This window comes from Etheostoma cragini, chromosome 22, assembly GCF_013103735.1.
Source record: "Etheostoma cragini isolate CJK2018 chromosome 22, CSU_Ecrag_1.0, whole genome shotgun sequence".
Taxonomy (NCBI): Eukaryota; Metazoa; Chordata; class Actinopteri; order Perciformes; family Percidae; genus Etheostoma; species Etheostoma cragini.
In genome coordinates this window covers 6,742,783-6,770,689 of record NC_048428.1, presented here as the reverse complement: position 1 = coordinate 6,770,689, position 27,907 = coordinate 6,742,783, and the positions used below count along the sequence as shown (strand labels likewise).

The 27,907-nt window shown below is 39.7% G+C and overlaps 1 protein-coding gene across 4 annotated transcripts; it reads right to left on the bottom strand.

The window, feature by feature from the left end:
• Window positions 1–666: 666 nt before the first annotated feature.
• On the bottom strand, window positions 667–25,916 carry abcd3a (ATP-binding cassette, sub-family D (ALD), member 3a). Of its 4 annotated transcripts, none has more exons than XM_034861910.1 (23): window positions 25,689–25,916; window positions 24,518–24,554; window positions 24,303–24,401; window positions 19,672–19,760; window positions 17,705–17,774; window positions 15,164–15,261; window positions 14,285–14,408; window positions 12,719–12,775; window positions 11,174–11,316; window positions 11,005–11,074; window positions 9,858–9,927; window positions 9,214–9,311; window positions 8,749–8,840; window positions 8,201–8,289; window positions 8,018–8,090; window positions 7,858–7,921; window positions 7,550–7,627; window positions 6,505–6,570; window positions 6,093–6,182; window positions 5,880–5,999; window positions 5,310–5,414; window positions 3,903–3,959; window positions 667–2,887 (listed from the first exon to the last, which is right to left on the bottom strand). In XM_034861910.1, the coding sequence occupies exons 1-23, from the start codon at window positions 25,796–25,798 to the stop codon at window positions 2,810–2,812; spliced, it is 1,977 nt and encodes a 658-aa protein (XP_034717801.1). In that variant the 5' UTR covers window positions 25,799–25,916; the 3' UTR covers window positions 667–2,809. The 4 variants fall into 4 exon arrangements, with proteins under 4 accessions (XP_034717801.1, XP_034717800.1, XP_034717802.1 ...); XM_034861909.1 differs by lacking the exon at window positions 17,705–17,774 and adding an exon at window positions 15,750–15,819; XM_034861911.1 differs by lacking the exon at window positions 17,705–17,774 and adding an exon at window positions 15,750–15,819 and having other exon boundaries at window positions 24,518–24,551; window positions 25,689–25,872.
• Between the last annotated feature and the right edge of the window lie 1,991 nt (window positions 25,917–27,907).

The following is a 27,907-nucleotide window of genomic DNA, read 5'->3' as shown; positions in this document are numbered from 1 at the left end:
GGTTGAGACAGAGTCAAGACCAAGATCAAGACCAAGGCAGGGCCAGACTGAGTCAAGACCAAGACCGGGCCAGACTGAGTCAAGACAAAGACCAAGGCAAGTCCTGACTGAGTCACGACCCAGACAAGGCAGGGCCAGACCAGGCCAAGATACATCACCTCCCCTTCCACTCCCTCTTTTGCAGGGTAAGGTCACTTCATGCCGGCCTCAACACCGCCCAGGACAATTGTGATTGGTTTCTAGAAATACAAACACTCCTATCTTTACAGAGCTGTGTATAACAAGAGACAAGTAATACACTGACCATGAAATAGTATTTTTACAACCCCCACTTCAAAAAGATCCAAACAATCTCTTTAACATGAAGGCTTCTAACTTTCTGTATGCTCTGGCATACTTCTGTTCCCACAAAAATCTGCACGTCAACAGTGCAAATTCCCAAAACATATCAAACAAACAGTAAACTCCACTACAGTACAGGTGTAATATATAGGTTGACCACCAGAGGCAGCACAGAGTGCAATGCTGATGAGCAACACTAAGTTAATGAGCAGTTTATTTTTATGTGTGTCGCCTGAGAGAGAGAGCCTTCTTTCTGATTAGTTCATATTTTCTCTTCTGAGGCTACATTTACATTGCTTGGTGTTGGTTTTCAAGCAGAGATTCGAGCCAAAAGCAATCTCTGTGAAAACAAGGGTTTTTATCTCCAGTAGAAGAATTAATCTTCATACAAACTATCACATCTCATCAACATTCTCGTATACTGGGCATGCGTGTATCAGGTGTAAATAGGAGGCAGCAATATTTACTTGGCCCGTTGCTGGTAGTTGCCATGGTAACGTTAGTAGCTTAAGTGTCAGAGAACGAGATGTCATGACTGATAAGACCCAGTCAGACATGATGTGTCGGTGTTGTTGCCAAAGGTCTCAGTTTGGAGCCGTTGAGACTGCAACACAACCCCACAGATTCCAAACCAAAACGAGTTAGAAGTTTCTCCAAATGGCTCCGGTTTAGGTGCTCGGAAACGCCAGAGCAGTGGGAATGAGAGGTGTAAACGTAGCAAAAGATATTTGTTTTCAAACCGAAGCGTTGCAATGTATGTAGCCTGAAGGCCTGGGTGAATGAGACGTTCCTGTTCCCTCTCAGTCAGACAGAAAGCAGCTGACCTTCTGCCAGATCGCTGCGTTTACTCAAGAGACTTGCTGCCATGTTGTTCTGTCAGCACTTGAAAAGCCCTCAAAACCAGCTGGGTCTGGAGTTGCCTCTGAACAAGTTCATTCAGTTCTAGTGAGCACTGTTTGTCCTGTAGCTACAGAAGCTGAGAGCAGCAAGCAGTGGTTGACTTATGTTTTAGGCCCTTTGACATGTGATCACAGCTTATTTGGTACTTTATCTTGAGATAACCAATGGTGACTCATATTAAGTCTTTTTGTTTTCATTTCAAGCAAGTTTTCCTAAGACACTGATTTAAATTAGTACTGGTTATATCGTACTTGTCTTCTAGCTTTCCATGTCTCATTATCTTTAGGCTTTTACCACATTTGTCACGAGAAAAAGAGCCAGGAATAACCTAATATGAAGGAGGAGGAAACAAGTAGGCACTAATGACTTTAACTAATGAAGTTAACTTTTAGCTATGTCGTAACCGGGGCTTTACATCAACTTGTTTGATCACAAGCCGACACGGCTAGTAGATTTTTAAAGTTACCAGCCAATGAAATTTGCCACTAGCCTTGTTGTTTTTTTCCTAACTAGCTTCACTTGCAGTTCAAGTCCTCTGGTTTGTTTGGCGCCGTTCCGTTCGTCTTCTCCTTTTCAGCGCAGATTGTAATGACTACTGCGTACGCTAGGCCTGTAGCCGACAGTTTAACAACACGTCACAACATGGTGCACTTGGACAAGCAGTGTCGCCAGATAAAGATTTTATCAAGCCAAAGACACATTACGAGATTAAGCCGCCCATATCTCTCGGCGCAAAACAGACCACTCTGAAAACATTTCTACAGCCGGCTGATTCAATCAGTTATTCCCTTAATTCATCAACGGCCAAAATGGCTAGTAACTTAACAATTTGTCCTGCCAAAGTTCATTTGTAGCCCGAAATTTGGTGGGCTGGCGGCTGTCAATGTAAAGCCCTGGTTGTAATTGTATGATAATAGCTTAATACGTGAAGGTGACAAGAAGATTTCCTTGGAAATAATTAAAATATCTTATATTTAATATAATTGGAATAATGAAAAAAAAAAAAAAGGGAGAAAGAAAAGCCAAAACTCGCAGTGTTTTTTTTTATGATATCAAGAGTACAGGCCTCCACCACTCTGAGCTTGTCAGCTGTGGAGAGTTGAGCCAGAGGACAGCCAGGAGCATCACGCTGGGCATACAACCCTCGGTATTATTCTGTGCCGGTTAGTTTGCAGTGAGGACACGCTGTCCCATCGACCACTGTGGTAACTAGCTTACCTCTACATGCTAACCTCTGGCACTGTCGTAAGAGATGATAAAAATAGTATGGTATATTTCTACCTTCACTCAAATATGTCTTGCATGTGTAAAACAACTTAGAAGTTGGCAATATAAATTACTAAATAGTTTTGTTTGCTTTTACAATCACACTGAACAAATGAATGATTAGACATGACTAAAGTGGCGATTTAAATAATGGAAAACATCGCAGAAACAAGGTGATAACAGAGACACATGATTAAAACATTGTTTTCTAGTTTTAGCTATAACTTCTGTCTTAAGTGCAAAGAATTAGTGGACTGGTTTTTATCAGAGCAGTGCACTGGTGACTGACATCGGCAATCAGTTATGAGCCAAACTCCACCGTTTCCTCTGTGATGGGCTTGAACTCGTAGTTCCCTCTACCGTCCATGTGGAGGTAAAACTTCATGACCGAGATTAAAACATAAGAAACACAAAGTCAGTCAGAAAGAAAGAAGACATCTAAAGACAGCAGTGTTCTAACAAATATGAACAATCTGAAACAGGAATATGTTGTGTGTGTGTGTGTGTGTGTGTGTGTGTGTATATATCTCAATGCATTTGTTGGACTGTCTTACTAACAAAGTAACAAATATTGCATCTGTCACATAGATAATTATACCAAACAATGAAATGTCACAGTCCCATTGAGTGTCTAGTGCAAGTAGATAAAATATACAAAAGCATTAAAGCAGGGGGGCCTGGCCAACCTGGCTAACTTTCAGCAAATGAGCTGAGAACATTGAATAGTGAAGAAATGCGGACTAAGAAACAAGCAGTGCATTGTGCTGCTCTGCCAGGCTACAGTATCTACAACAACCATTTAGGGCGTCAGTGTGCTTCAAATGTAGAGCTTGTCAGATACTCCAATGGTGTCCTAAACCAAAGGTTCAGAAATTGTTGGAAGAAAACCTGATGGGAACAACAATCATTGACATTGGTCCAGTATTCAGCGAGATCGCTGGTGTCGGCAGTCAGCGAAACAAGCTACAGTGTAACTATGAATAGAATAATTCCAGCTTGTATATACCCTCACAAAAGTGCTGGTTTTGCCATCAACAGGCTCAAATTAATATTTTAAGTGTCTGACAGCTTTATGGAAAGGATTTCTAAGGATGTCGACCATTCTGTTAAAGAGTAAGATCTTTTTATTTTAAGATAAAAAAACATCCTTGAAATTGCGTTTGCTCAACCCATCAGACTCCAGGTAATATAATAGTAATTTTGGTTATCAGTCACTTACACACAAAAAACACAGGCAAATAAAAAAAATTACTCTTCAAACTAAAAGCTAAATCTGCTCAGAGAAGGAACGTTTTCTGATAAAAACAGACAGCGTTGAAAGAACAGAAAAGGTGGCTGTGGAAATCTGAGGATTTAATTCAGTCATAAGGACATGGGGGACATGCAGGGCTTACCTCGTGGTGCTTCCACAAAGACTTTCTATGGGACACTGTGAACAAGGATATTCCCACCTGTGGATCAAAGGACACACAACTAGTACTGGGCTCCAGTTCAACAAGGTAGAAACCTAAGAAAACTAACAACAATTGTTACATTGTACAATTGTTTGGCCTATCAGTGTTTGAGATTCACCTCACTGCCTTAGTTAGTGATGTGTTTTATACTAAAGATGTTTTCTTTGAGCTTAAATGGCACAAAACTACTTCCTTAGTTGCGGATCAAATCTCCCCACCACGTCTAGATGTCTTTTTGGGATCTTTTTTTGTTGGTCTGGCGGCAAAACCTTACCAGAGGAAAAACTGTGTTTTTTAAATAATGTATATACTTTTTATTAATCCCCGCTGGTTAAATTAAAATAAACATTATTGGTTAGAAGACACTACACACAGGCCTGAAATACATAAACATGCTCTGGTCCTATACATGCACAAATAGAGAGATGCCAGAGTGAGTGGACTGCAACTGCTGGACAGGCGTCCTGAGCGGTTGGGGGAATTTGGTGCCTTGCTCAAGACGTAAACTGGCAGCTCTTCAGCGACCCTCCATTTCCCAACCCTACAGACTGAGCTAGTGCCACGCCCAATAGCATACAGGATTGAGATGTTTACTGCAACTTCAGGAATATCCGCTGCCTTTGTTTTAACACAGTATAACCCATTAATAGTGCTGTGGGCAGAAAGACTACAGACAACTTATAACCGGACATAATGATCAGATATTTAAATATGTCAGACTAACAGATTTCCACTCAATTACCGGTAGAGATGTTCCAATGCCAGTATCAATTTTACCTCCAATACTGCCTAAAACACTGGTATCTGGAAGTATTGGAGATATACACAATCAGATAACAAGTAAAAACAAACCTCAAGAAATTCTACGTTAAAGTGGTTTATTTGTGTTGTTTTTCCGTTATAACTGACAGTGAAACTGGATACTAAAAGAAAGTTCTGTGGTATTCATTGTTTGTGTCTGATCATATTTGACAAAGTTTAACCTGAGCTAGACCGACAATAAAAGACAGAAATCATTTCCCATCCATACAAGGATAGTAGTACACAGTTGTTAAAACATAAAACATATGAAACACTGAAATCAGATCAGTACTCGGTTTTTTGCCGATACGCAACTTCAGGTACCAGAATCGGTATCGGGAAGCAAAAAACTGTATCGGACTATCTCTGATTACCGGAAAACTGAAACAGTGAGTAATATGACACAACTGATATGCAAACTGCCAGCTGATGTTGCTTAAGACTAAGATGGTGTATTTAAGTTGTTTTCCCAGCTGAGACTAGATGTAAACCCTATTTGTCAGAGATGTCCTGTATTTGTGTGTGTGATGGGTTTTTGGGTCATACCGTCCTGCAGTGGCTGTAGATGAAATCCTCCACATCGACACTCACTGCACTGGTGCACTCATCCAGAATGGCAAACTGGGGCTTGTGGTAGAACAGTCTGGCCATCTACATACAGACACAGAAACACCAGAATCATCTCTAAACACAAAGTACAACTAGAATTACGTTATGGCATTCAATAATGGCCAGAAAAGTGTTCTGAAGTGAAGTTTACCTTTGGGGTATAAAATGTTATCACTTCACCATTTTAACCTACAAGACATTTGTCTGGAATGTTTTAATGTCAATTAGTGTATTAATTATTTGAATAAATTGTGGGAAAATCATTCAATCTTAAATCTAATGACCAGCTGCATTCAACTTGTATTGTGGTGTAGCATGTTTCCTCACACAATTTTAAGACATGGGGGGGGTAAAGTGAATCAGTAGTCCCACTTTAGCTTTTAGTATGAGCTGGGATATGCCCCATACACCCTGAGCTGAGCAGGATAATTAGTTTAGAGAATGAATGGACAGTTCATTCTGTGCTTTTACTAATGTAAATCCATCACTGCGTTAGTGAGTCCTTACAGCCATCCTCTGCTTCTCTCCTCCACTGAGGACATCCATCCAGTCCTGGACCGTGTCCCAGGTGCCCTCCCTCTCCAGGATGTGGCCCAGCTGAACGTTGTCCAAGTACTCCTTCAATACCTGAACACACATGTGACGCATGTAATTAGAAACACACCCACACAGACAACGAAAGTGAAAGAGCGAAGTTGTGTGAGACGTGTGGTGTCCCACCTGATCAGAGATGCCCTTCCTCCTCTGATCTTCATAGGTGTCAGGGTAAATGACTTGGTCCCTCAGAGAACCCAGAGTCATGTAGGGCCTCTGGACAAACAACAACTTTGGATTAATCCTTCCCATTGTAGTTAACATTGTAGATTGTGTTGAACTAAGCATGTTTAAACTGTGAAAGATATTACACAAACATTCCATACAAGTATACCATAAAACACGGGTTATTCTTATAGAAGCAGAAGTATATGATTGTTAAAATATACTGCACATTTCATGTGTGTTTTGGATTTCCACCTGAACATGACAATGTCAACATTATATCTGTATTTTCCAACAGATTTGTTTAACTAATTAGCTGGCCCCGAGGGGTCTTTTTGTTGAAAAGGAAACAAGGGTTACAAAAGATTTTTACCTGTGGAACATAGAAGAGTTTCCCTCTCTCCGGTTTTGTCAGGTGTCCTCCAAACAGAGGCCACAGCTTGCAAAAAACATATATAATTGCTTAATATAACAAAAGGGAAAAACATGACACTATATGTAGAACATATATTTACATTACAGATGTTGCTGTATGCTGCAGGGTTAAAGGTAGGCCGCACTATACTACTATGTGTTACTTAAGACCATATACCATTATTGATGAACCCGACAAAGATTATTATTATTATTATTATTGATTATTCAGGGTCTCCCTGTGACACTGTCACAGTTAAAGTATTAAAAACTATGTCTGACAGATAAGTCATTGTTGACTATGTTTGAATATCATAACAGATTTTCATTATAAAAATAAGGCTGTGTTACGTGTAAGTATACTGTACAGGCCCGGCAGATAATTTAAGAGAGTTCTGTGAGCCACTCTGATGAGTTCCATGGCGTTTCTCTGATCCTACCAACAGAGAATGCACCTGGAATGATCACATGTGCCACCTAGTGGTTATTGGTGTGCACTACAGCTACTGCAGCTGCTACTGGATGAAATATTTCACCCATCTTCACTTCACTGCTGTGCGTGAAATAAAACCAGAGACTTCTGTTTTTTTTCCCCCAGACAAAATCGATTAACTGTGCTTTCAAATATGGACGTGGAAATGAATCATTGCATCGATACATTTTGATGCGGGCCTAGACGATTCGGCACCGATGCGGTGACAGACCATAATCGATTATGACCTACTGATGTTACTTGTGGATTTTCTGGTTGCTGCTTTTTTAGATTTTGCCTTTTCTGCTGTAGCTGTGTTCAAACTCTGCTACATTCAGAAAGTGTCTTTTTTCAAGAGTTTATATCTGACTGCTTGAAAGTGTTAATGTAAACTGTGTAGCAATAAACATTACTACTGAGGAGGTGACGCATCGTGATACACCGGGATATCAAACCGATTTGAATTGTTGGACCAGTGAAGATTCACAGCCCTGCTTTCCAAGTAGCCTCCGTTAACAGGACGGTTTCTCACCTCTCCGAGCACTCTGAACAGAGAGCTTTTTCCACAGCCGTTTGGTCCACACACAAGCACATTGGTGCCAGACCTCACCTTCAGAGAACAGACAATGAGTAGTTGGAATACTATATGACAGAGATACAGTCGTGGTCTCACTTAATTAAACTACATTTTGCAAAATCATGCATACTGTAGTTCTGTATGATAAAAAAAAAAACCTTAACCAAGTTTTCACAATTCCTAAGATTCATTCATTTTTTCCGTGTGTTGTTTGATTGCCTGTCTAGAAGGATGAGGTATAGCAAATCAATGATGAGCTTTACCTCAAAATGTAGATCTCTGATCAAAATGTCTCCATTGGGTGTTGCTAGTGGGGTATGGTCAAACCTGGAAAATATGAAATACTGTTGCTTTAAATCTGGTCTCATGAAAAAAACAAAAAAATGGGCCAATGTATAACAGAGTGCTGAACGCGAGACCTACTTGATGATGTTATCTCTGTTGGTAACTTGACCACTTCCGGGCACCAGTGTAAGTTTATCTGCATTGTCTGATTCTGAGGTTAATGGAATAAACCACAAATCATTAAGCAGTTTGGCTGCACAGCTCCAACTAGCCCAGATGATTTTTGCCACATATTTCTTCACGATCAGGAATCATGTTTACCCTTCTCCTGGGAGACCATGGTACGTTCATATTTGCCAGCATTCAGCTCCTTCAGGACTTTCATCAGTTCAGTGATACGAGATGTGAATCTGTGGGGGACGCAGACATTAAGAAAGATATGACATGAACACAGAGCTGTAAGACTTAACAGAGCCACCGATGTAAGGTTATTGGAAGTTTTTGCATCATAAAGTTAGGTCCATTGCTCTCTTTCTCTCCCTCCATCTTTTAATCAGTCTATTATAGTCTCCTTTATGTCTATTAAGGAGTGTTCTTGGCCTTTTTTTTATTTAGTACAGGCTTTTTATATTAGATAACTTCATTTACATGTGTTGCAGCTGTAAAACAGAGGGAAACCCCTTCTGCATTTAATTTTAATCACACAGTCTGTTTTAATACATTCTTGTGGCATCTCACATGTGGCTTTGACTTATGACTTAACATTTAGCCCACAAAAATTCAGCTGAAAAATACGGAGACATGACTTTTGGTTCATATTCCAGCCATACAGTATATTCATCTTTGTGATACAATTCTGGAACACTCACCCTGAGAGGCGGGTCATCTCTCGGCCAGCCAGTACAATCCTGCCCAGGGCCTGGGACATTCTCAGGAGCATCCTCCCGCTCTGGTAGTAGTCCTACAGACCACACAGGTCCAATCACATCAGTTAAAACATCAGAGTCCCAAAACCTTACTGCAAAGCTTTTTTTAAAGTAAGCTGTACTGTTTCATTTGATTTTTCTACATCTGGCGCTTCCTCATTTTACAATGGCATTATTGGAATAAAACAAGCTCATTGCTGTGTGTTTATGCAGTAGGCACTGACTGGTTTGATAAGCATTGATATGCAAGGCCAGACTTCCATGTGCTTCTATCCAATGTCACTGCATCATTTTAAAACTCCAAAAAGGAGACAAATCTGTAAGGCTTTTTATAAAAGATGATTTTATTTAGCCATCAATTACATGTTAATCCACTATGTGTGTGTGTGTGTGTGTGTGTTCTCTCACCTCAAGTAGCTCAGAGTGTGTGCTGTGCAGGTGTCGGGGGTGTGACACACTTAGGAATGGCCGGCTGACCACCAGGTAGCCTACTACAGTGGCCAGGTCTGCGGAGGGACACATGTGAAGACATAAGAAACACAGAATTTAACAACATGTTACATAACATGTTACATAACATGTTAAAATGTTTTTGAGAGGCCCTAATTTCTATACATATTATTTTTATGGTACTCAAACATTCTACTGCTCGTGTTAACATAAATTCTACAAATTTTCCGGCACATGGCCCCAAGACAAGGAAGTTGTCTCTGGCCATTATTGCCAACGACCCCATAGGACATCATATCCAACATCTGATCTGACTTGCTCGTTGCTACACAGATCTTCTGATAGATGGAGCAGGTGAAAGAGATAAAGGATGGTCTTTTTTCTCTGTTGGGGTCTCTAGAATCACCAGGGACACATACTAATGTTGAAAAGCTAGATAAAGTACATTTTGTACAATGTGTCCCTTTAAGACAAACTCATAGCTCAGGTGGTAGAGCGGAAGTTTACATATCCTTGACGTAGTGGGCCCGGGTTCGACGCCGACCTGGGGCCCTTTGCTAGGCTAGGACCTAAATTATCGTCAATTAAGAACATCTACTTACACTTTGCAATTATGCTGTCCACAAATCCCATGGAGAAGCGAAAGAAGATAAAGTTATGCAAGTGGTCCACCTGGAAGACAAAATAGAAATGTAAACAACCTGAAGTTGGGGATTGTACCCGTTTATAGTAAGTCTCGGATCTGGTAACCGCTGTTGAGTAAAATTTAAATAGTAACTTCACACTACCTGAACACCTTTTTTTTTATCTCCTTCTCATCTTGCTGCAGTGATGCACAGGTGTATTTCGGGACACTACGACATAGGTGCAGGTGGAACCTAAAACACTCTTGACCCCACTAAACCACGCCAATAAGAGATAGTTGCTGTGGTCAGAGGTGACCCCTCTCATTCTGCTGTAAATCATCGACCCTTTGGAGCAGGGATCCCCGACTACATATATTGCAGACAATTAAGTTGCATATTATACTGGGCCTACAGTAGGACGGCTTAGAGCCTTTACACCTACCTTTTTAATTCTGCATACAACACCAAGGTAATAAAATAAATTATAATTATTAATACATTCATATATTTATTCATCATGTTTTAATGTTAAAGCTATACTGCGTTGTTTTTGTCTCCCCCATGAGGAATTTAAAGTAATTATTCTTTAGGTAACATGTCTGTCAGTGCATCCAGATGAAACAAGCCTTTGGTGATCACGCACCCCACCCACCCCTCCTCCACACTGTTGCTTTGTAGCTACGGAGGATAAAAAAAAAAAAATAAAAAAAAGGGAGCGATGAGCCCCCGCTCCGGCCCACAAAATTACAAATCCAACTATGGCCACGTAAAGACCCGCCCTTCGTTAGTCGATTGGTTGTGGTTAGACACCTCGGGTGGTTGTGGTGGGATAGCTGATTGGACAGGGGATAGGACACCTGGCCAATAGTACTGTGTAAATGCTATTGAAAGGCAGGTCTAAGCGTGACCATAGTAGGAGTCATAAATTCGCCTTTGGCCCCTGGCTTATGTTAATGTTAGTAAGCTAACAAAGTTAGCCTGCTAATTGTACTCGACACGGGTATAATGAGCCAAACAAGTTGTCAGTCATCTGGTGGGAACACTGTGCTGTCCTACGCTGTGACAATAATATGTAAATTAAACATTAAGTTATTACATTTTTACTCATTTAACTGTTACTCACCAGTTTCTTGAAGGTGCTGTGAATGGTCTGTTTTTCCCTCATGTTACCATTGTAGAAGGCAATTTCTTCACTACAATAAAAAGAAACAAAATGAAGTGAATGTAGTTTTGTAGTAAATAGCTGTACATTAATAGCTGATGCTGTGTTTGTGTGTTCCAGTTGTGTTTACCTATTGGTGATGAGGCGAGAGTTGACGTAGCGGTACTCTCCCTCGTACCGCTGCTCGGTGACGGTCATCTTGCCTATGGGCCTTCTCAGTCTGGTCAGGAAAAGTCCTGAGACCAGTAGGTAGGTCATCATGACTGCTGGGCCCTAGGAAAGGGAAGAGGAGGGGAAGGGAGGGGGACACAACAAAGTCACTTCCTGTTGAGCAGGTTGTGTGGTTTATATTCATCCTAAAATGTGAATTAAATGTAAATGGACTGTATTTATTACGGGTCGACCAATACCGTTTTTTCAGGGCCAACTTAATGGAACTTATGCAAATAGACAAAACACAAGCAAATTCAGAAAACTTCTTAATCAAGATGCGCAGCATTTATCAAATGCACAGCAAATACACAGAACACAACCAAATACAAAAACAATGTGAAAAGAAAAACAGACAAACCCCAAAAACAGAAACTATGAAATCTTAATGCGTGGGGTTGAAAAGCAAGCGGTTACACTTAGTGATCCCGCTAGAGACCTGGAAAACCGCCGTTGTGTAATCTGGATGAATTTGTTTTCGTGGATTGTGTGCGTTCCTTGTCGCATCATTTCTGTTTTTGGGGTGTTTTTGTGTGCTTTTCTTTTAGCATTATTTCTGTAGTTGCAGCGTGTTTGCTGAATACTGCAGATGTTGTGTCAAGTTTATGAAGAGCTTTTCTTAATTTGCTTGTGTTTTGACTATTTGCATGTGTTTCAATAAGTTGCAGTGCGTTTACCCCTGGCAGCCATGTACAATACTGATGCCAATTGTTAGTGGTTGAGGAAACATATTTGGAACTGATTTGCATTCACTGTAGCCTGGATGCCAGCCTAACTTAGCCCTGCCCACAACATTTGAGGTCAGGAACTTTGGTCTGGACTTGATCTGTTGTGGACCAACTATGCTTGAAAAAGAGCTGTTTGGACCAATCAAATTGTCAGGGCGGGATTTATATGACAATGGACAGATGGTAAGCAGTAATGGAATCAAAGAGCGCTTGAGTTGAATTTGTTTACAACAAAGATGGCTGCTTTTTAGCATTCACTAGTAACCAAATCCAGAGCTGTACATGCCCATATGACGGTTCTCCAGAGGTCCTGCAACTCTAATTATGGGTTTATCAAATGGTTTTAATCTGTTTATATATTTTTAATCCGTTTTATCTAGTTAAAGTATTTATGAAAACAAAAAAAAAAAAAATGTAGAGCTTGTTTCGTGTTCACTAAAATCTTTTGTCACAAATTGCTTTACATGCGGATGTCCCCACAGCTAACTTAGACCGGATAAATGTACCTCTACTGTCCAAAAGTGGAACACAACTTTCCAGTTTTCGGATTTAAATGAATTGTAACGCAAATAATGATATTAGACATCTATTCTATTGATTATGATGCACAATATGTAGAAAGCGTAAGGTATATGAAACAACAGCCACCCTTATGTCTGTGTGGTGTGGTACATAATGTACAGCATGTATTGTATTTCCAAAGACTGAAGAGACAATGCGGGCGATAACCTGCTTACCTGAGCACCAATGGCACTTGTCAGCTTGAAGATGTACAGACCGATATCCAACAGAGGCTGCAGGACAGACACAGGAGAACTAGATTAGGAAATTAAATTCTATATGTTACAATCAATGATCCTGTACCAGCAAAACCGCTGGGCTTCTAGCGGTTTGCTTTTTTCTTTTTAATGTGGGAAAAACAGGGCCTCCAAGAATTCCTCCCAAGAACACTGCAAAGAGTTGACTTGGCTCAAAGCTGTGCTTAAAAGTTAGTTATCAAGCATCTCAGTCGTAATTTGAGTGGTGGAGGACTATTTGACCTATTTTAACGATGTAAGCACACGACATGAAGCACCTGGCGCAGGTGTCTTCAGGGCGTGTACAAATTAAGCTTGTTTGACGGCGGAAAAAATAATCCTTGGAGAGCGGAGAGAATAAACTGATCTGCATGTGTGTGAAGTGAAAGCACGCAAGCAGATCACATCATTATACTACTTTACATTGTAATATTTAATTTTAATCTTCTGCATGTTTGTGTGCTGCTGCGCGGCCCTGTGTGTGTGTAACATGCCTAATGTGTGTGCGCTGTGCACTGGCCCAGGCACATTTTACTATTGCAAGTGTGGCTGGTTATCATAGCAACGCCGCAGGAAATTCACGTGACCACCCACCCACCCACCTCTCATACACATACCCAATACTGTTGAGGTCAGTGCCAATTATTTTCCAACATACTGTATTTTTACAGTTTTCCCAGTGTGTTTTTGTTGGTTACACTCAAAATGGCAAACCCTACACATGAGGGCTTCTAAAGTGTTATTTACCCGGGTTCTCTGTGACCCCATAGTCAGTTTTGGATGACAACACAGGTATGGACCAATCAATGAATGGATTTCCTTTTTTAAGAATATTTTCAGATACATTCACATTGAATGGTAAAATTCCTAAGCCAAGTTTACATTCAACACACATTTGACAATAAAGAATACATTATGATCTACACATTGGGAATGAAAGAAACACATTTTCCACCATGTCTTAATTACAAATTGTATTTCTAAACAATTGTTCTCTCCTGAAAGATTGGTGCACGTTTTTGTCTCCTCAGTGCCAGTGTCACAAGCCCCTACTGGCAACTCCTAACCACAAGCTGTCTAATTTACTATAAGAAAGTAGATAACTTGCTTTTATACCTAAGTTTAAAAGTAGGAGTACATTTCATGAATTCTCAGCACTGAAGACTAAAATGGCAATTTGAGAAGCTTAAAAAAGGCCCTGGTTTCACATTAGAGTTTGCTTGGTAGACCTGGTACAATGGCCAGCAGAGGGAAGGTGTGGGCATGACCCAATGTAACCTCTAACTCATACAAAAAGAGGTTATGTAATTATCCAGTGTCCGATTACAATTCACCTTTACTACCCTGTGGGTATACATTGTACACTGCTGACGCATATGGGGCTGCCATACATGATGCAGAAGACTCGCACAGCACTCCAATCTATCATTTCCAAATGTCCCAATCACTGTGAATGCTAGAAGATGTTTTAACATTATTCATTTGAGAGCCAACAAAGTTTGGTACCTTGCTAAGGTTCGAGTAAAGGTCTACCACACTGTTGCAGAACTTCTCCACATCTTGCGTCAGTAGCTGATCTGCATTGGCTATCCGGTTGTCCAGGTTTCCCATTTTGTAGTAGGTGAAACCCCTGAAGAGCCAGAACACAGGGTTACGTACGACTCAAAGAAGCCAGGAGACACACATGAACACCTGGGCAGTTTTCTCTGAAACATGACCAGTCTTCTACAGCATAAATATTATCATCACTACTGGGGTATAGTATAATGATGTGTACGTAAATTGTTACACAAAACACTATTATCCATGCACACACACAAAATGTGAATACATACAGTAGATCTTCCATATTTTCATTCACATGACTTCACACGTCTGCCTCCATCAACCTGATACATGCAGATATTTATTGATGTATTCCTTTTGCAAACAAATTTAAGTTTTGAATGAATCCCCAAAATACATCACTATTATGTGACCCAGATAACGTAATAACACAGGTTTTATGCTGTCCTAATTTTATAATTCATCTTTTCTTTTGTATTCTTATTTCTTATATTATGGTATTTCACTTTATTGTGAAGCACATTGTGATTTTTATGTGTGAAAAGTGCTGTATAAATAAACTTTACTTAGCATATGAAGGAAACCACACCCCTTAATTACCATAAAACATATTTTTCTTGAATGAACATAAAAGTGACATTTACCATCAACAGTCATCCCACTTAAACATAAGCTAATATTTAACAATTAATGCAGTTAAACAAAGACGGTGATTGTGTAAAAAAAAAGTTTCAATTAGACGATTACGATTAACAATTGTTACAGGCGTAATGTTCACCAGAAGATCCCATATGATGGGAAAGCAGCTTTAGTACTTACTCCAGGTACTGGTCGTACAAGTGCTTAGTGAGCCTCTCCCGGAACCTCAGCTTCAGCTCGTATAGACCCAACTTCAGGAAGTTGTTCACCAAGGCTATCTGAAATGCCCCAGTCACACAGAACATAAAACAAATCCGTCTCTCAATATTAGCTCTTTGCTTAAGTACGGCTTTGCAAGTGACAGGGTTTTAGAAACTGAATAGTATTCATGCTGATTGTTGTTGGTGTTTTTTTCCAATTAGAAGCATAGGATATAGGAATGAAGAAAACATGCAGTAGCAGAACATTTACACTACAGTCATTGATTGCTAATGTTGGATCTAATTAATGACCATGCTAAATGGTAGTTCTTGCGTGAAATGATTCAATGAAACTATTCCACCATCACCAGGAAGTTAGTAATTTCACAGCAGAGGATGTCAGTGTTTTTCATATCAGGTCTCCATTGTACACTCATCAGAAAATGTAACTAAAAAATATAACTATGAAACAACAGATGTGTTATAGAACATATAGCATAGCAAATTAAGATCACACTTAAGTGTGACAAAAAAAAGTTAAATAAGTTAACAAAAGACACACTTACAAGTGGCATGAATTTGATAAAGCTGAACAAGTAGGCCTTGAAATCTTTTGTCGAGCGGCCGATAATTGCACTGCAAACCACAACATGCACAAAAATCAGCAAGCATTGCCAAAAGAGTCTGTGGGACAAATAGTGACGCTTGATAAACATCTTTTTCCTTTGAAGCCAATGTGGTTTTGCTAAACAGCTTTTTTTTTTTAAATATATATAAATAGAAAGAGAGAGAGACAGTAACAGTGGAGTCCTGACATAGATAAAGTCAAGAAATCCATTCAATTTATGTACGTCCATGTTATTTTTATGGTGCACACACTGATGTTTTGGACAAACTTTGGACAGCTGTGGAGACATATTTGTGTGCCTTGAAAAATCCTTTCATAGTAAACTGTCATACAGTATCTGATACCATGTCTGTATGTTTGTATTCTTTTCCAACTAAAACATTTACTGGCAAACTGTCAGTACATCCTGACAGTACTACATGAGACTGATGAGAAATAATGTTCCTCTCTGCCGCAACAACCAGTAAGAGCCAAGGAGGCTTAACAGTGTCAATCACTGCTTGTGGACTCTACCCAAACTGATAAACTAGGCAGCGCTGATTAGATGTGAACCAATATTCTGTTACTGCGTTGCCCATTTCTCACCAGAAATAAGAACAGTTTGTTGTCGCCAGTGGACCAGAGGCGCTGCTAGGACTTGGCTCAACTTGAGCTTTTTGTCATTTTACAGCTTAATAGTAGAACAAAAGATGTTTTTGAAATATTTGAGGCAGAGGTGGGCAATATGGATTAAAATCAAATATGAAGATCATTTTTACGATATACATCGATGTCAATATTGCTGCGATACTGTATGGTTGAGATTTGGTGCTTTCATAACAAAAATGAGAGTTTTGACAAATAATCACTAATAAAGTGACTATAATGACTTAAGTGGGTAAAGGCAAATAATAAAACAGCTAGTTAGTCCGGTAAGTTCAGAAAATTTACATTGCTGTAAGGCAGCCTTTAAGACCTGGAAAAGACTGGTGTCACATCACGACATCCAAAATCTAAGCCAATATCTAGCCTCGTGTATCGCTGTCGATACACGCAGCCCTAATGTGAGGCAATAAAAATAGGCGGTGCAGTGCTTTCTTGTTTTATGAACGAAGCTGTCGGCGAGCTTGAAGAAGCTGTGTGCGTTTGACCAATCAGCAACTGTCATCCCTGCCAACCCCACCACCAAGATTCCTGTACTTTCAGAAGTTCTACCCACCAGGATCACAGGCTTTTTTAAAGCTCCCAGAACTTAATTTTGACACTGGTACTTGCAGTAAAAACGCAGGTTCCACAGAGGGTTTTCTTTTCTGTCTCACATGCTACTGTCAGGACATAGTGACAGTTTAGGTAATTGTGACAAAAAGTTTATTTATAACTTTTTTTTCTTTTTTTATACGCCACAAGTATTAACGTGTATGAATGAAATAAGCATGTCTCCTTTAGGCAAACACATAAGGTGGTTAATGCATGTTCATTAAATTGAAATATTATTGCTGCTGTTGTACAACTGCTCCGTTTATTCATATAAATAGATTTGCAATATAAGTTCAGGTATTAGGCTTTGAATTTGTGTGATACTTTTGTTTTGCATTGCTCTGATGGGGTTTATTATCTAGTTAGACAAAAGAAAAAGATAAATCCTAAAATAGGTTGCTTACTAATCACTTTTGTAGTTACAGGAAATTAAATGTCAGTTATGATAAACAGAAATTGAATGGAATTCCATGTGTAAATGTTTGCCAACAGTTATTAAGTTCACCACCTGGGAAGGAAATGTAGCTCTCAGACAGTAAGTGATGAAAAAGCACAACACAACTACAAAGCAAGATGTTAAAACCACAGTGGTAGCTTTTTTTCTTTTTTTAAAGCTTGAAGTTCCACTTCTACGAGAACCGTGTGGTGGACAGTTACCCCCGGTATGACTGATATGTAGGAATAAAAGTGCTTCTTGAATAGATTGATGTCTCTGCCTATAATACCGCTGTGGAGAATCAAAACAAAGTCATCAGTTTCTTCAGAGAATCAAACAGCAACACATGATGGAACACCCCTCCCATTTCCACTACAATCTTCAAAAGAAGACTAGATAGAGTTAGTTTCAGCTGCTTTGGCTTTTCAGAGGACTGACACTGTGACTGGGGATCGGCCATTTATAGGCCCAGAAATCTCTGGGCCGATAATTGGCAATTTGCAGATTATCTGTATATGCATAAATTCTTTTACAGATAGAGTAAATTATTAAAAAGTGGGCTACCTTGGCTCCACTATAGCTCTGTTAACAGGGTGCAACATTTGCATAAACTGCATGTTTAAACTTCAGGAAGCTCTTTTTTTTTTTTTTTTATTAGTTATTTTTTTGACCACGTACAACAGCCCACATTTAAATGTGGCTCATGAACACTTTTCTAGATGGACCTTGACTCCCATGGGAACCATGTAGACTAGGATGACTTGGCAGAGACAGCACCATATACCAAGCCCCAAATAGAGAGATTGGGCTTGAGTTTTCATTGGACTTACTGTACAACTACATTTCCAGAGCCACGTCACCAATTTAACAAAAACGGACTTTTTAAATCACAATAATAATAATAATAATAATAATAATAATAATAATAATAATAATAGCTGGAATTTTTGTAGCGGCTTTCAAGCAAACCAATAAACTTCAATTACAGTATATCAGTGTTTCCCCCAGTGTGATGTAAGGCCGGTGGACGACCAAGCTTAAGTCTCTGGGAATAATCTTTAAGACGTTTATTAAACTACAGTTACAGTGGGGGTGCTCAATTGGAAGCTTAGATATAGTCCTATTTTCCAATCTCTAGTTAGCATTTAGCACTGACTTAATTAAGGCCCCTATGGAAGTCTAAGGGCCCCATTTTAACAATTTTACTAATGCGCTGTTAAAATAATGAAATGCTGCGTTATTAACGTATAACGATACGCCCAGAATGCACCTGAACATAGGGCTGCACGAATATGGGCAAAATGATAATCACGATTATTTTTGATCAAAATTTTGAACGTGATTATTCTCACCATTATTTGTTGATTTTAACCAAAACAAATTTTATTGTCACATAGGCTAATAATAACTGCAAGAGGGAGTGTGATGGACGCTACTCACAGAGAGACGGCTGACTCATTATGAACGGGTCCAGCACGTGCCGAATGGCGGTGTATGAAACATCTGTATCTTCACTGCGCTGCATTTTTATTAACTATGATATTCTCGCAATGGGTCACATCTCTGGCCCAGGTCCAGGTCCAGCAGCTCCGTCTCACACGCTGTTATTCTACCAACTGAAGGTTAAATCTAAGGTTTGTGAAGAGAGTTTTAGTTTTAAGGGCCTGGCATGCCTTCACCGATGGCATTAGGCGTGCTGTTGCAGAAAATCGGCAGTAAGCGGTGTGAATTATCCTGAGGAACAAGGGAATTGTTTCTGGTAAAATTGAATTTAATGTTTTTAGTTGCGTTGTATTCAACTCCAGAGTATTGGGGAGGAGGCCCAACTTCCAAAAGGTGTAAGAAATCCATAACTTTCCATACAAAGGCAGAAAATATTTAAATGGCTGTACACCACATTTTTTTAGCATTTTTTGTTAGCTTGTTTGTCTTGGGGCGAACTGACACTTTAAAATTCAATATGCAGGAGTATTGAGCCAAAAACCAATACTCATTGATTGTTCTGTTCTGTATATGGGCCTAGTTCTCCTGTTACTCAACTGTGGATTTATTCAACATCATGGATTGATGAGGTTGTCATGGCTGCTACATGGCGACAACACAATACCCCCCAATACACTTTTAGGGTCATGAATTTTTTAAATCTTAAACTTGAAATAATAATGAAAGCATGAAGGCAGAGTCTGACCTTTCAATCATGGTGCCATTCTGGATCATCCATACGTCACAGTAGGTCCTGGCCACCAACATGGCAGCGATAAGGATAAGGTAGCCAGTCTGTGGTGATGACAGCAACAACAGAGAACAGTTAGTCGAGCATGTGAAACATTGTTGATCATTAAGGACTTTATTCTTCTGCCCTTGACTCTGCTCATATCTCACAAACTGATCGGATAAGACTAAATGAATGTAGAGAAGGAAGTGGAAAGGGCCTTGGATTATGGAGCTGATGTATCTGTGTCAAAGGGCTCTGCTCTCTGTACACAGAGTAGGACAGGGTCATAATGACATTTGAAAGACTGTTCAACTCCTGGTTGTCAAATTACATATTTGACTAACATTGAATAACCCATTTAAATGTTTTGTGATCTTGACTTCTAAAGTAGCCTTTTAAAGTGGACCTACTGGCCTCTGCTGGTAAATCGGATGGCATTCTAATATTATGACGTATTACATATAAGAAAACATCATCGTAAATCATCTTCTGTGTTTTGGGGGAAATCCCAAGAGAAGTCTAATTCCAGCAGCAAAGATGAAAAAAAAGGACTTTCTAGAGTGAGGACTTTCTGACAAAAAAGCGCTAATTGATTTCCCTAAAACTATATAAATTCTGCAACTAACAATCTTTTTTTTTACTATGGTGCTGCATTGAATATGTATTCACATTCTAGACACAACAACAAACTATTGCAAACCCTGAAACAAAAACACACTTCTAAAAGCTGAGAGAAATTTTCACCCAAAACAGCTCTGATGAAATGAAAAAGCATAATGTACATAACTTCAGCCTGGGCTGCACGATATAACACTTTTTGTCTTTTCTTCATTGCAACATTAACTGCCACAATTAACACATCACGAAAGGGTGCAACACATAGTGAAAGAGACTCAAGAGATTTTTTGTTAACTGAAAATATCAGAAGAAAACTGCACTTAAAAATCTAACTCCATCTTTTCTTAGAGGTGACTTTTCTGTTCAATCCCATGTTCAATTTGTACGATAAAAGGATGTTTGGAATGATTTCCTTCCATTCGTTTTAAATTCAACAAGCAGTTTGTTGTATTTAAGCTGAAAAGCGGGGATTATATCCAATAATATCATTATGATTCCATTCAAACACGTTATCACATATTTTCCTCATCTTGTGCAGCCCTACTTCAGCTAATCCATTTCTTTTAGAATCCTTCTAAATCTTAAATCACAAGGCATAGTAAATCAGTGAACTCTAACCCCCTACACTCCAAAAAGGGCTCTCAGATTTGCTGGGTTAAGCCCGCTAGCAGTTCCAGAGTCCAGGTTAAACGAGAATAAAAATACAGCAGTTAGAGAGCATAGGGACCGTCTACAAACTACAACACAGAAAAGAGATAAAACAAAAATAAGTAGGCTATCAATATAATGATTAAATAAGGCAGTGTCTCCAAACTTACCACATTTATAACCTGTCTACTGCTAGTTGTACTACAGCACTTACTTTTAAAAATAAGCATATACTTATTTTTGAAAATATGGTTGTATCTCTTTTCAGTGTTGTAGTTTGTAGACGTCCCGAAGCACTCACAGTATCACCACAGGAACTGAAGGAGCTGATTAGCAGAACGTTCATTCATTTCTCTCACATCTACAGCAGTCAGATTCACTGTGTTTACTCAGAAGGAGTAACTGCACATGGGTTGGCACTTTTAATGACATGCTGAACATGTTTAGAGGCTAAAAACACATTTAAAACTTGCCCTGTTTGAGCCTGTTGGGTGCTAACTCTAGCAGGAGGATAACACGGTTAAAGCAGAACCGACCGGTTTCATTTTTCTCTCTGCTGACAGAATTCAAAATGTACAAACAACAGAGCTACATGTTGAAATTGACCGGAATTCTCCTTTAAGGTCAAAGGGTGATTGAGTGTTTGCTGTACTGGCACCAGAACAGTTTTGCAGTTAGTGATCAATCAGCAGAATGCCGTTTGCGCTTTTAAATCCTGTCTAAAACTCATCTTATGCTCATTTTGATGTCCATAATTGTATTTAGAGATTATACTAGAATAGGTTAGCTAGTTGATTAAAAAAAAGAAAAGAAAACACCATATTTTTGTTGTACTGCACAAATTCGGTTGCGGTACCAAACAATACCTTTTGTCAGTACTTTTCCTCTTTATTTACAAAAACGTTATTTCAGTTGTTAAAATAATTCCAAACCTATATATACACACTATGAAGATTTTGTTATAAATTTAGAATATTTTACACTTAAAACTAAATAAACTAAAATAAGACACCACCCTCTCTCCTCTCAAACCAGGCCCTACACCATATTAAATTGAATAATTATAAATTTCTTACTCAGTGTATCTATTATTCTTGTATTTTTGCCTGTTTTATTTTCATCATGAAAACTCACGAACACAAAGCAAACCCAGATGGAGGACTGAAATGGAGAATCGAGAGGAAGTACGTAGGAGGGCGGGGAGTTTTCTGTGAAACCAAAGCAAGTAAGCGCTGTGACTACTCTTCTGAAGTGATTTTGGAGAAGGTTGACTGACATCAAGCCATTGTATTCATATAATACTATCAGTCCAGGCTAAAGTGAATGATAGTAATAATGCATGCATGTTGGTGTGTATGGTGTGTTGGTGTGTGTGTGTATCCAATAGGACTGTAACGATGTGCGTTATTAAACCAAAATTGCAACATTCAGAAGCACGAACCTGTGCCGTAGTGTGAGAAAGCAGAATCGCGACACACCCCTTCCAACTCCCAAAGTTACCTTTCCCGTCAAATCCAATCTTACCTGTAAGCCTCCTCGAATTGCGTGTCATGTGTCTACCTTTCCAATCATGTGACGCCTGCCTGCAAAAGTTAAGCTAGCTGAAGAACGTGAGGAATAGATGACAACTAACCCAGAGACTGCGGACCCTCCCAACACATTTAGGTCAGCAGCATGGCAACATTTTGGCTACCCGGTGAAGAACAAGGATGGCAATCAAGACAAGACATCAATTTGGCTGGAGCACAGAAAACCATCCAAAAGCAGCAGGCTACACTGCTCAGCTTATTCCAAGCAAAGTTTCCAAGCAATTCAGATCAAGCACATAAAATTATTAATGCAATTGGAATGCATATGGCACTAGATATGCACCTCTTTTCGGTTGTTGAAAACGAGAGGTTCAAGTATTTTTGTAGTGTGCTCGAGACCCACAATGCATTACCAAGCCGGGCGCATTTCTCTAAAAATGTGCTACCAAATCTTCGGGAGAAAACAAAGGCTAAGTTGGAGGAAGGTTTGAGTACTGCTGAATCCATCGCAATCACCACCAATGGATGGACATCCCGTGCCACAGACAGCTTTATGACCACAACCGCACACTATAGTACGGTTAACCGGCGAATAGTGAACCCCGTCCTCCAAACACACAGTGTACAAGAGGCATACAAGCAACCATTTATCGGGAATACTTAAAGAAGCTGTGATAGAATGACGACACAGAATCCTGACCTCCATGAAGCACAGTAGCTCTGGCTCAACAGTAGTGAAAGACATCAAAGCTGCTGATGCACATTACTTTAAGGACAGATACCCTGATACGGATAGGGCACTAATTCAGTTTCTTCATGTGGGCACTGCACTTGACCCCTGATTCAAATATCTCTTTCCTTGATGAGACCACCCATGAGACAATCTTCAAGAGTCTGACTGAGAGAATTCTGGAAGACTGTTCAGGTATTTGATTGTTTTAATATTAATATAATTAATTAATAAGTAATGTATAAACTAGTTAGGTCTATTTCATTAAAGTCAGTATTTCAGATAATAAATCCTTAACTTTATTAAACTAGCCTAATTTGTGTAATTGTCCTGGATTTTATATCCTTCATTGTATCTAACATTATGCTGCAATTGGGTTATGGATTTTGTCTTTTAGGCCCAGACTTCCAGGGAGGAGAAAGAGGAGCAATCAGAGATAGCCTCCAGCAAGAGCACTCAATCAGTGTAAAGTATGTTATATCAGACACAGACTGCTGTGGTAGATTTACTTTACGTTTCCAGCATTACGACTCCGTACCGTAACGTTAGTTGAGATGGACCCCTTGTTGCTTTAGCTTATTTCTTTATATTAGCTTTAGCCGGGCTGGTACAAGCTTTCTGCGGTGAAAAATGGCCCGAGAGATGTCACGATTACATTGCATCAGGTGATTTTTTTTCGTCTTTGCAGCCAACATAAAAACGCTTACTGCTATAGCTTCACTACCCATGGAAAAGCATGTGCGTCACTGTGTCAGCACCAGCTGCCGCTTACGGTACTTTCCTACACACAGAGAACCTCAATTCCCATAACCTAGTCGGACTAACGTTATGTCATATGACCATCTGTCTTAAAAGGGGAAGGATCGGCCGGTAACAATGATGTAAAAAGGAGAACGGTGAAAGTTTAGGATACTTTTCTATCAAGCGTCAAAAACGCTTCAGCGTCGACAACGTCCTGCGATGTGACTATCGCGCACGCGCACATCAAGTTGTAGAAGATGAAACAAAACATTGTGCAGCCCTGATTGAATGAAACAAGTGAAAGGCAATACCAGCCTGACAACAGGTTGATGTCTTACCTCCTTGCAGAAAACTCGAGGCACCATAATCCGCAAAATCCGGAAGACTCTGAGGAAGAAAACCTTGTCCACTGCTGCACGGTCTTTTTTGCCATCTTTCTGGATAAAGAAAAATAACAGAAAGGTGGACTGTGATACAACTACAATTAACCATTTATTTTAAAAAATTGAGATCTTACAGAAGGGGTTTTATGGACAAAATAAGCTTGGCATACCTCACTGTTCAGTACTAGATCTGAGCCTTCTTTTCTACTGCAAAGAAAGATCAATAATTAAACCAGACAGAGAAAATACAGGCAGAGGGCAGGTTCTCTGCAGATACAGACACCGGCACACACTAGTGTCGTCATAAGTGATGTTTGAGGAGCACATAAATGACATTTAAAATGAATAATTAACAATTGTTCATTTGTTAAATTCAATTCAATTCAATTTTATTTATAGTATCAATTCATAACAAGAGTTATCTCAAGACACTATACAGATAGACCACACTCCAGAATTTACAAGGACCCAACAGTTCTAGTAGTCTCCTCCAGAGCAAGCAACAGTGCGACACTCTATCTATCTAAATCTATGTTAAAGTCAGGTTTGCGTAACAGGTAACTTTCCCAGTGCCTGGATACTTTCCCTTGCCCTGCATCATTGCATTTCATCTGTTTTAACTATGCTAAGTTGGGGACCTGGTCTATGCTTTTGTGCCAGTAGTTCAACAAATAGATTTAAGCGTTTTCTTGATTTCCTATTTTAAACGTATTTTTATAGCATAGCTTTTACAAACTTTTGTATTTATAATTTTCCGTTCAATAGCATTTGCAAGTGGCGTATAAGCATTCCCAACAATTGAGTGCTATTTTCTACGCTATAATGAACATGTACCGATAAGAAACAGACACTTTAACTAGCTATTTTCCAAATAGAGTTTGGCGTGTCTTAATCTCTTTTTAACCACTTTTTAGAACAATGTCAGGGATAAGAATACCTATAAAACCCATCGCCAGTTCAACACCGAGACAAAGCTCAACACAACGACATGCTACTTCAGAAATTACGTTTTTACCAAATTAGTTAAAAAAGTTACAACACTCGGTCATTCATGGGGCAATCCGTTAGCATTAGGGATTTCTGTAGAACAAAGACAGTCGTTGTTTGGCCGTTTTGCGGGCATTTGAATCAGATCATTGAGCAAAGAGACCAAACTATGCCTGCCCACAAAGAAAAAATGGAAGTGAATTAATTCAGGTCGCCTCCACCTGTCAGAAACAGGTCAGACTAAGGAAGCTAGCAGGTGCTAGCTACCGTTAGCATCATGAAAGGCAGCCGAGACAAACTAACGCTTTCTGCGTTTAAAGCCAACCTTAAAATTTCACAATGCCGCCCACTTACCTGTCCCGTTTGTGCGTGCGTCTTCTGCGTTTCAGCAGGTATAAGACCAGCAAAATACCGCCTGCTATTGAGGAGTTTTTCGCTGTCACATATTTACTGAAAGCCGCCATGTTTCTGACACAACGACCCGTCCCGTTGGTGGGATTGCTTTACCCGAGTTTGCTACAGTTCAACCAATGGCATTCTGGGAGTCTCACGCCATTTCTTCTTCTCCGTTTTCCTTCAAAGCATGTCATATCTGCCCCTAGTGGACCAGATGGAGATTTTCTCCAGTTTGACACCCCAAACATTACAAATGTCAAGGAGTTGGGTTTTTACCTGATTCTGTTTTTAAGCGTGTTTGGGTGGGATTGATTAGGTAAGATCGAATAGACTGTATTGATTCCACACCGGGGAAATTCCTGTGCTACAGCAGCTCAAAAGAAGAAAAAAAATGGCCACACCAGAATTAGAACAACACAAATATGCATTAAATAGACATAGGATAAATATACACAGAAAGTATTATAGGAAATTGAAAAATAGAATTAGACAAACATAGTTACAGTAAAAATATATTAAAATGATAAACACCCTTATATTAAGTGTGAGACAGTAAATGTGCTGTACACAGATATAGAGATGAGTAAGGTGCAGATTGATTGAAATTACATATTGCACAGTTGGAAGTGACACACTAACTAAATAAATTTGCAATAGCGCAGAATAGTGTCCAGTGATGGTTCATATTGCAGAAACAGTTAGCAGTGCTACATTATGATGTTGCATCATCATCAAAGGGCAGCTGTGGATCAGAGGTAGAGAAGTCGCCTGCCAATCGGAAGGTTGGTGGGTCGATGTCTAAGTGTCCTTGGGCAAGACACTGAACCATGAGGTGCTCTGGATGCTGCACCATTGGAGTGTAAATGTGTGTGACAGTTTATCTGATGAGCAGGTGGTACCTTGTATGGCGTGTGTGTGAAAGGTGAATGGCTCCTATACTATGTACTAAAAGCGCTTTGAGTAGTTGTTAAGCTATGTAAGAACAGTCATTTACATTAAAGAGTCTGACTTCTGCTGGAATGGAAGAGCTGCTCAGGGACCTCACAGTCTTGTGTAGGGTTTGAGAGGTGTTGCCCATGATTGATGCTGACACCCGCTCCCACCGACCCCTATCACCCTGGATGACTCACATCATATCTACACATCAGATCATATCAGTGTTGAGTGTGGAGTCATCCACAGTCAACACTGATATGATGGATGACTCCACAGTCAACACCGGGGCTGTGAACAAGTTCAGGCTTTTAAAAAGCTGTCAATAAAAAAAAAAAAAAGCTTGTCGGGCCTAACTTTTAAGTCCTGATTACAACTCTAGCGTACTCACAGCAGATAGAAACAGATTGGACAAGCTGATCAAGAAGGCTGGCCTGAGGGTTGGGGGCTGTACTACAAACGGCCCAGCAGGTGGCAGAGGTCAGAACATTCAACAAACTGGGGACATCAATAACCAACCATACACACCCGCTCCACGACCTGAAGGTGATTAACAGCAGCACCTTCAGTCAGAGACTGATTGCACCAATAATTTGCAAGTCTGAGAGATACAGGAAGTCCTTATTACCAGCAACTATGAGGTTTTATAATGTACAGAAACAACTATGCACTAATGGTAGAAGTATTTATGTATTGTATTTAGACATGGAAGATATTTGAGGAAAGGTGTGTGTTTTAATAACCCCTCCCAAGTTTGCCTGCCTGTCATGTTCTGCTTCTTTTCTGCAGGTACTGGGGGGGGGGGAGTTGAGCTGGGAGGGTCGTCTGTACCTGGCCAACAGGGCGTGGCTTACATAAGGACCAAAGATTGCCCTCCTGGGAGTCTCACACAGATGTCTTCTACACTTACACACCCCACTGTTACATTCATGTTGAGTTAAGTTTAAAAATTAAATAGGTTAACCTATCTGTGTGTGACCTCCCTTTTTTTGCCGGCCTTGAGCCAGACGGTCCCCCCACCACACCCATTCCTAATCACAACAATTGCACTAACCTCCATCCTGGACTTTACATCTGCCCATTCCACATACTATATATTCTTTGCAAATTCTGCACTCAACCTTTTTTCTAATGCATAAGGTACATTGCATGTGTATCCAGTATTTGTATTGTTCTATATGTGTTTCAGATTAATGTTAAATATGTACTGTATGTTTGTTTATATATCCACCATTCACCAAGGT

What these genes read in the sequence shown, in the direction of transcription:
- abcd3a (XM_034861910.1), bottom strand. Translation starts at nt 25,798, where the DNA reads ATGGCGGCTTTCAGTAAATATGTGACAGCGAAAAACTCCTCAATAGCA. An exon ending in CTCGAGTTTTCTGCAAGGAG is followed by an intron (nt 19,761 to 24,302) that starts GTAAGACATCAA and finishes TCATCACCACAG; the next exon opens with ACTGGCTACCTTATCCTTAT. An exon ending in TCTCGCCTCATCACCAATAG is followed by an intron (nt 11,075 to 11,173) that starts GTAAACACAACT and finishes TTTTTATTGTAG; the next exon opens with TGAAGAAATTGCCTTCTACA.